Raw genomic sequence first — 9,570 nt, 5'->3', positions numbered from 1 at the left:
ATATCTCACGCTGACAAATAATATGTAACTACAGGTAGGCTTCAGATTTGAGTGATCATGACCGAGGCATAAAAAAGGTCCATAGGGAGGCCTTCAGCACATGGTCTGTAAAAATCTGAAAGAGTTCTACCTCTTCCTTATATACTGTATTGTACAGAGATAAGGCAGGTTGGGTGGGCGGTTCTAAGAGAGCTTGGTGGATGTAAGATAAAAAGTTGTCTCTCTTCAATGATTTTCAACTTCTTCAAGACACAATGGGTTCCTCCCCCTCTATGCCAGCAGGTGAGAAAATGTTGATTGTAACTTTGCAGTTGAGTATGTCTTTCAATCCTGTACATTTGTTTACTGCTTTTGAGTGAATTGATCACTAACAATTTATTTTCACAGGCCGTGACCTGAGAATTGTGCTGATTGGAAAATCTGGAGAGGGTAAAAGTGCTGCTGGAAACACCATTCTGGGTCAAAACATATTTACATCTTTTAGTTTGCCTTCTTCGGTGACTGAGTGTTGTTCTAAAGAAAGATTTCATGATACTTCAAAAAGGTGGATACATGTGGTGGACACACCAGGAGTATTAGAGACCACAAAAAGCACACCAAAGTATATCCATGAAGAGATACTGAAGTGTCTTGAACTCTCATCCCCTGGTCCTCATGTCTTCCTGCTGGTGGTGAAGTTGGGGCCATGGCATCCAGAGGATCAGACATCTGTGGAGACTGTGGAGAGGCTGTTTGGACCACAGGTCTTCAAGCACATGATTGTACTCTTTACTCATGGTGATAAACTTCAGGGTCAAACAATACAAGACTTTGTTGATGCTGGTGATGAAGAGCTTAAAAAAATGATTTGTCGTTGTTCTGGCAGATACCATGTTTTTGACAATACGAGAAAGAATAGAAGTCAAGTTGTTGAGCTGGTCAACATGATTGATAAATTGCTGTCAGCACAAAAGTACTATGACTATCACCATGAAGAGTAAGGATTACGTTTACACCTAAATTAAATGTAAATGTTTTTCCCAATTAATAAACAGATTGTATATTGAATATATATTGAATTATGCTAATATGACAATATGTACGTTGTATTTATTTTCAGTTATACTATATGTTGTTGATAGGTTAATCCCAAATGTCTCTGCAATGGCATCTTTAACCACCAAATGTTTGTCAACAATAAAGTAATAAATGATCAACAACCATTGTTCTTTAAGCATCAGATGGCATGCTATATATACTTAATTATTACATATTGTGAATATAATGTGAACGTTATATATTAACATTTGTTGTTCTTTGCTCTTTGTACTATTTGATTGTTTGTATTTTAGACTATTTGATTGTTTAAATTTAGTGTATTTTCTTTTTCACTATTATTATTTTTCGTTATAATTATTTTTTACTTGCTTCTATAATTTTTTGCCTACCTGGGGACAATTTAATGTGAAATGTTTGATACTAAATGTTTTTTTTTTATCTAGCTGGGAAAATCTGGCACATTGATAGAAATGTTGATTGATGTGCATTGTCCCTGTCAAATAAATAAATAAATAAATATTCTACCATTTCTATATATGGTCATTCATGTTCAATATGCACCGAGTGTACAAAACATTAGGAACTCCTTCCTAATATTGAGTTACACCCCCTTTTGCCACCAGAATAGCCTCAATTCGTTGGGGCATGGACTACAAGTTGTTGAAAATGTTCCACAGGGATGCTGGCCCATGTTGACTCCAATGCTTCCTACAGTTGTTTCAAGTTGGCTGGATGTCCTTTGGGTGATGGACCATTCTTGATATACCCTTGAAACTGTTGAGCATGAAAAACCCAGCAGCATTGCAGTTCTTGATGCAAACCGGTGCCCCTGGCACCTACAACCATAACCTGATCAAAGGCACTTACATCTTTTGTCTTGCCTATTCATAGACCTACCACTTGTTTCCTTAAGCTAAAGGAAAGGAATAAGTTATATCTCTCAGGGTCAGTAACAAGAGAAAGGGAATAGGTTATATCTCAGGGTCAATAACAAGAGAAAGGGAATAGGTTATATCTCAGGGTCAGTAACAAGAGAAAGGGAATAGGTTCTCTCTCAGGGTCAATAACAAGAGAAAGGGAATAGGTTCTCTCTCAGGGTTTATAACAAGAGAAAAGGAATAGGTTCTCTCTCAGGGTCAATAACAAGAGAAAAGGAATAGGTTATATCTCTCAGGGTCAATAACAAGAGAAAGGGAATAGGTTCTCTCTCAGGGTCAATAACAAGAGAAAGGGAATAGGTTATATCTCTCAGGGTCAATAACAAGAGAAAGGGAATAGGTTATATCTCAGGGTCAACAACAAGAGAAAAGGAATAGGTTATATCTCTCAGGGTCAATAACAAGAGAAAGGGAATATGTTCTCTCTCAGGGTCAATAACAAGAGAATAGGAATAGGTTATATCTCAGGGTCAATAACAAGAGAATAGGAATAGGTTATATCTCTCAGGGTCAATAACAAGAGAAAGGGAATAGGTTATCTCTCAGGGTCAATAACAAGAGAAAGGGAATAGGTTCTCTCTCAGGGTTTATAACAAGAGAAAGGGAATAGGTTATATCTCTCAGGGTCAATAACAAGAGAAAGGGAATAGGTTCTCTCTCAGGGTTTATAACAAGAGAAAGGGAATAGGTTATATCTCTCAGGGTCAATAACAAGAGAAAAGGAATAGGTTCTCTCTCAGGGTCAATAACAAGAGAAAGGGAATAGGTTATATCTCTCAGGGTCAATAACAAGAGAAAAGGAATAGGTTATATCTCTCAGGGTCAATAACAAGAGAAAGGGAATAGGTTCTCTCTCAAGGTCAATAACAAGAGAAAGGGAATAGGTTATATCTCTCAGGGTCAATAACAAGAGAAAGGGAATAGGTTATATCTCTCAGGGTTAATAACAAGAGAAGGGGAATAGGTTATATCTCTCAGGGTCAATAACAAGAGAAAGGGAATAGGTTATATCTCTCAGGGTTTATAACAAGAGAAGGGGAATAGGCTATATCTCTCAGGGTCAATAACAAGAGAAAAACTACATAAAAGCACTTCCCATCACTATGTTAGTTGAGAATAAGATTGATTTGATTATTTAGGCATTAGGCATCATTGTAGTATATTAAAGAGAGACATTTGATCAACTCTCCATATGAAATAAATGCAAACAGATGCAAGCTTACACTCACCGGAGTGGCCTACAGCTCTCTTTTACTGCAAGCAACCGCACGTGGGGTGCACTCGTTTTGACCAACACGGGGGACAGAGGGGGCGGATTATCAAGAGCGGGATGGTTTCAAGATGACAATGTTCCAATGGGGTAAAAGAGCATCAAAGACAATTGATGACTACATATTGTCATGTTTTGTCTTTGATCATGTCTTGTCCCTGTGCTTCCCTCTGCTGGTCTTATTAGGTTCTTTCCCTCTTTCTCTCTCTCTCTCTCCTCCTCCCTCTCTCCCTCTCCCGCTCTCTCTCTCTATCGTTCCGTTCCTGCTCCCAGCTGTTTCTCATTCTCCTAACGACCTCATTTACTCTTTCACACCTGTCCCCTATTTTGCCCTCTGATTAGAGTCCCTATTTCTCCCTCTGTTTTCCGCTTCTGTCCTTGTCGGATTCTTGTTTGATGTTTGCTGTTCCTGTGTCCTTGTTCCGCCCTGTCGTGTTCTTTGCCTTCTTCAGATGCTGCGTGTGAGCAGGTGTCTATGTCAGCTACGGCCAGTGCCTTCCTGAAGCGACCTGCAGTCTGTGGTCGCGTCTCCAGTCGTTCCTCTCTATTGACGAGAGGATTTCAGTTTCCTGTTTTGGATTGACCATTGATAATATCCAGGAGAATCATTATTTGTTTAATACTGGAATAAAGACTCTGTTACTATTACGTCGCTTTTGGGTCCTCATTCACCAGCATAACACATATAGTGAACAATGTTAAATACAGAGAAAAGCTCAGAGCATATCACAAAGGAGCTAGTTAGATGTATTCAGATCTCCTCCTCTGGTCCTCATGTCTTCCTGCTGGTGATCCAGGTGGGCAGATTCACCACAGAGGAGGACAATTCTATAGTAGCCTTGGAGAAAATCTATGGACAACAGTCTTCCAAGTTCATGATTGTACTGTTGACTCATGGTGATGACCTTGATGGTAAAACAATACAAGACTATGTACTCAACGGTGATCTGAAGCTTCATGAACTGATTCAACACTGTGGCAGCAGATTCTACGCTTTCAACAACAGAGAGAAGAATAGAAGTCAAGGTGTTGAGCTGATCAAGATTATTGAAGACGTAGTCGTTGGAAATGGAGGAGAAGCATACACCAACGAAATAAGAAGACGCAGATAGAGAGATTCAGAGGAAAATGAAATCAGGAAAACATTTCTCGGGAAAGGGAAGAGAAATCAGATTACAACTTCACCTACCTTGATTTTCTGAAGCAAAGTGTTGGAATATTTAAAACAGGCACTTTTTGGTTGGTTATGAATAGCCTTACACTACTGGACTAACCATAACTGTGACCTTTCCATTAGGTAAGTCGCTCTGGATAAGAGCGTCTGCTAAATGACTTAAATGTAAATGTAAATGTACACATTTGGTAATTGGAGGCAGTGAAACAATTGGTATGATGAAGTCAGAGGAAGATAGGCCCCTAAATGGCATGTCATCAAATAACAAGTGGAGGCCAGTATGATGCAGAAAACATTAGTGATCTAAAGTATTTACAGATTATATACAGAAAGATGAAGGGTACAGTATGTGTTACATTCCCACGAGACAAACTCAAAATGTCGCTCATAAAGGGAACTAACAAAGAAAATCACTAACAACGAAACAAAAGGGGGTTATAAAAGACACCCACCATGGATGCCCTCTAGGTTTGCCACCGAAAAGACAAACTAAATAAATATGTAAATATATAAACTCAGCAAAAAAAGAAATGTCCCTTTATCAGGACCCTGTCTTTCAAAGATAATTCGTAAAAATCCAAATAACTTCACAGATCTTCATTGTAAAGGGTTTAAACACTGTTTACCATGCTTGTTCAATGAACCATAAACAATTAATGAGCATGCACCTGTGGAACGGTCGTTAAGACACTAACAGTTTACAGACGGTAGGCAAAAATAAGGTCACAGTTATGAAAACTTAGGTCACTAAAGAGGCCTTTCTACGAACTCTGAAAAACACCAAAAGAAAGATGCCCAGGGTCCCTGCTCATCTGCGTGAATGTGCCTTAGGCATGCTGCAAGGAGGCATGAGGACAGCAGATGTGGCCAGGTCAATAAATTGCAATGTCCGTACTGTGAGATGTCTAAGACAGCGCTACAGGGAGACAGGACGGACAGCTGATCGTCCTCGCAGTGGCAGACCACGTGTAACAACACCTGCACATGATTGGTACATCCAAACATCACACCTGCGGGACACGTACAGGATGGCGACAACAACTGCAAGAGTTACACCAGGAACGCACAATCTCTCCATCAGTGCTCAGACTGTCCGCAATAGGCTGAGAGTGGCTGGACTGAGGGCTTTTGGTCTGTTGTAAGGCAGGTCCTCACTAGACATCACCGGCAACAAGGTCGCCTATGGGCACAAACCCACCGTCGCTGGACCAGACAGGACAAGCAAAAAGTGCTCTTCACTGACGAGTCGCGGTTTTGTCTCACCAGGGGTGATGGTCGGATTTGTGTTTATCGTCGAAGGAATGAGCTTTACACCGAGGCCTGTACTCTGGAGCGGGATTGATTTGGAGGTGGAGCGTCCGTCATGGTCTGGGGCGGTGTGTCACAGCATCATCGGACTGAGCTTGTTGTCATTGCAGGCAATCGCAACGCTGTGCGTTACAGGGAAGACATCCTCCTCCCTCATGTGGTACCCTTCCTGCAGGCTCATCCTGACTTGACAATGCCACCAGCCATACTGTTCGTTCTGTGCGTGATTTCCTGCAAGACAGGAATGTCTGTGTTCTGCCATGGCCAGCGAAGAACCTGGATCTCAATCACATTGAGCACATCTGGGACCTGTTGGATTGGCGGGTGAGGGCTAGGGCAATTCCCCCCAGAAATGTCCGGGAACTTGCAGGTGCCTTGGTGGAAGAGTGGGGTAACATCTCACAGCAAGAACTGGCAAATCTTGTGCAGTCCATGAAGAGGAGATGCATTGCAATGCTTAACGCAGCTGGTTGCCACACCAGATACTGACTGTGACTTTTGATTTTGACCCCCCCCTTTGTTCAGGGACACATTATTCAATTTCTGTTAGTCACATGTCTGTGGAATTTGTTCAGTTTATGTCTCAGTTGTTGAATCTCATGTTCATATAAATATTTACACATGTTAAGTTTTAAGAGTTTAAAGAAGAAACTGTAATGAGTAGGTGTGTCCGAACTTGACTGGTACTGTATATATATTTACAAAAAAAGATATGTGGGATTAGAAATGATGCAGACATTTACATTGATGGAATCTACATGCACAATTTTTAATTTTTATTTCACCTTTATTTAACCAGGTAGGCTAGTTGAGAACAAGTTCTCATTTACAACTGCGACCTGGCCAAGATAAAGCAAAGCAGTGCGACAGAAACAACAACAGAGTTACACATGGAATAAACAAAAGTACAGTCAATAACACAATAGATAAAAGTCTATATACAGTGTGTGCAAATGAGGTGAGATAAGGGCGGGAGGAGGTAGGCAATAAATAGGCCATAGTAGCGAAGTAATTACAATTTAGCAGATTAACACTGGAGTGATAAATGAGCAGATGATGATGTGCAAGTAGAGATACTGGTGTGCAAAAGAGCAGAAAAGTAAATAAAAACAATATGGGGATGAGGTAGGTAGATTGCAGTGCAGTGCCTAGCTCCACTCCTATTCCCCAGGCGCTCTCTTTTGATGACTTCTGTAACCGTAATAGCCTTGGTTTCATGCATGTTAACACTAGAAGACTCCTCCCTAAGTTTGTTTTATTCACTGCTTTAGCACACTCTGCCAACCCAGATGTTCTAGCCGTGTCTGAATCCTGGCTTAGGAAGACCACCAAAAATTCTGAAATTTTCTTCCCTAACTACAACATTTTCAGACAAGATAGAACGGCCAAAGGGGGCGGTGTTGCAATCTACTGCAAAGACAGCCTGCAGAGTTCTGTCCTACTATCCAGGTCTGTACCCAAACAATTTGAACTTCTACAACTCTCTAAAAACAAGTCTCTCACCGTTGCCGCCTGCTATAGACCACCCTCTGCCCCCAGCTGTGCTCTGGACACCATATGTGAACTGATTGCCCCCCATCTATCTTCAGAGCTCGTGCTGCTAGGCGACCTAAACTGGAACATGCTTAATACCCCAGCCATCCTACAATCTAAGTTTGATGCCCTCAATCTCACACAAATTATCAATGAACCTACCAGGTACCACCCCAAAGCCGTAAACACGGGCACCCTCATAGATATCATCCTAACCAACTTGCCCTCTAAATACACCTCTGCTGTTTTCAACCAAGATCTCAGCGATCACTGCCTCATTGCCTGCATCCGTAATGGGTCAGCGGTCAAACGACCTCCACTCATCACTGTCAAACGCTCCCTGAAACACTTCAGCGAGCAGGCCTTTCTAATCAACCTGGCCGGGGTATCCTGGAAGGATATTGATCTCATCCCGTCAGTAGAGGATGCCTGGTTATTTTTTAAGAATGCCTTCCTCACCATCTTAAATAAGCATGCTCCATTCAAGAAATTTAGAACCAGGAACAGATATAGCCCTTGGTTCTCTCCAGACCTGACTGCCCTTAATCAACACAAAAACATCCTATGGCGTTCTGCATTAGCATCGAACAGCCCCCGTGATATGCAACTTTTCAGGGAAGCTAGAAACTAATATACACAGGCAGTTAGAAAAGCCAAGGCTAACTTTTTCAAGCAGAAATTTGCTTCCTGCAACACAAATTCAAAAAAGTTCTGGGACACTGTAAAGTCCATGGAGAATAAGAACACCTCCTCCCAGCTGCCCACTGCACTGAAGATAGGAAACACTGTCACCACCAATAAATCCACTATAATTGAGAATTTCAATAAGCATTTTTCTACGGCTGGCCATGCTTTCCACCTGGCTACCCCTACCCCGGTCAACAGCACTGCACCCCCCACAGCTACTCGCCCAAGCCTTCCCCATTTCTCCTTCTCTCAAATCCAGTCAGCTGATGTTCTGAAAAAGCTGCAAAATCTGGACCTCTACATATCAGCCGGGCTAGATAATCTGGACCCTTTCTTTCTAAAATTATCTGCTGAAATTGTTGCCACCCCTATTACTAGCCTGTTCAACCTCTCTTTCGTGTCGTCTGAGATTCCCAAAGATTGGAAAGCAGCTGCGGTCATCCCCCTCTTCAAAGGGGGGGACACTCTTGACCCAAACTGCTACAGACCTATATCTATCCTACCCTGCCTTTCTAAGGTCTTCGAAAGCCAAGTCAACAAACAGATTACCGACCATTTCGAATCCCACCATACCTTCTCCGCTATGCAATCTGGTTTCAGAGCTGGTCATGGGTGCACCTCAGCCACGCTCAAGGTCCTAAACGATATCTTAACCGCCATCGATAAGAAACAATACTGTGCAGCCGTATTCATTGACCTGGCCAAGGCTTTCGACTCTGTCAATCACCACATCCTCATCGGTACTCGATAGCTTTGGTTTCTCAAATGATTGCCTTGCCTGGTTCACTAACTACTTCTCTGATAGAGTTCAGTGTGTCAAATCGGAGGGTCTGTTGTCCGGGCCTCTGGCAGTCTCTATGGGGGTGCCACAGGGTTCAATTCTTGGACCGACTCTCTTCTCTGTATACATCAATGATGTCGCTCTTGCTGCTGGTGAGTCTCTGATCCACCTCTACGCAGACGACACCATTCTGTATACTTCTGGCCATTCAGTGGACACTGTGTTAACAACCCTCCAGGCGAGCTTCAATGCCATACAACTCTCCTTCCGTGGCCTCCAATTGCTCTTAAATACAAGTAAAACTAAATGCATGCTCTTCAACCAATCGCTGCCTGCACCTGCCCACCTGTCCAACATCACTACTCTGGACGGCTCTGACTTATAATATGTGGACAACTACAAATACCTAGGTGTCTGGTTAGACTGTAAACTCTCCTTCCAGACTCACATCAAACATCTCCAATCCAAAGTTAAATCTAGAATTGGCTTCCTATTCCGCAACAAAGCATCCTTCACTCATGCTGCCAAACATACCCTTGTAAAACTGACCATCCTACCAATCCTCGAGGCCAATCCTTTACAAAATGGCCTCCAATACCCTACTCAATAAATTGGATGCAGTCTATCACAGTGCCATCCGTTTTGTCACCAAAGCCCCATATACTATCCACCACTGCGACCTATACGCTCTCGTTGGCTGGCCCTCGCTTCATACTCGTCGCCAAACCCACTGCCTCCAGGTCATCTACAAGACCCTGCTAGGTAAAGTCCCCCCTTATCTCAGCTCGCTGGTGACCATAGCAGCACCCACCTGTAGCACGCGCTCCAGCAGGTATATCTC

General features: G+C 42.5%; 1 protein-coding gene across 1 annotated transcript; it reads left to right on the top strand.

The window, feature by feature from the left end:
- The first annotated feature begins 254 nt into the window (after nt 1-254).
- On the top strand, nt 255-980 carry LOC120049159 (GTPase IMAP family member 7-like). Its single transcript, XM_038995386.1, has 2 exons — nt 255-282; nt 388-980. Exons 1-2 carry the CDS (start codon nt 255-257, stop codon nt 978-980), a joined length of 621 nt encoding a protein of 206 aa, XP_038851314.1.
- The last annotated feature ends 8,590 nt before the right edge of the window (nt 981-9,570 follow it).

The sequence above is a fragment of the Salvelinus namaycush genome, chromosome 6, assembly GCF_016432855.1.
Source record: "Salvelinus namaycush isolate Seneca chromosome 6, SaNama_1.0, whole genome shotgun sequence".
Taxonomy (NCBI): Eukaryota; Metazoa; Chordata; class Actinopteri; order Salmoniformes; family Salmonidae; genus Salvelinus; species Salvelinus namaycush.
The sequence above is the reverse complement of the archived record's forward strand: the minus strand, read 5'-3'. Positions and strand labels throughout refer to the sequence as shown.

Bases quoted from the DNA above. Each gene is read 5' to 3' on its own strand.
- LOC120049159 (XM_038995386.1), top strand. From the start codon at position 255: ATGGGTTCCTCCCCCTCTATGCCAGCAG. The intron at 283-387 runs GTGAGAAAATGT...TTATTTTCACAG, and splicing joins CTCCCCCTCTATGCCAGCAG to GCCGTGACCTGAGAATTGTG.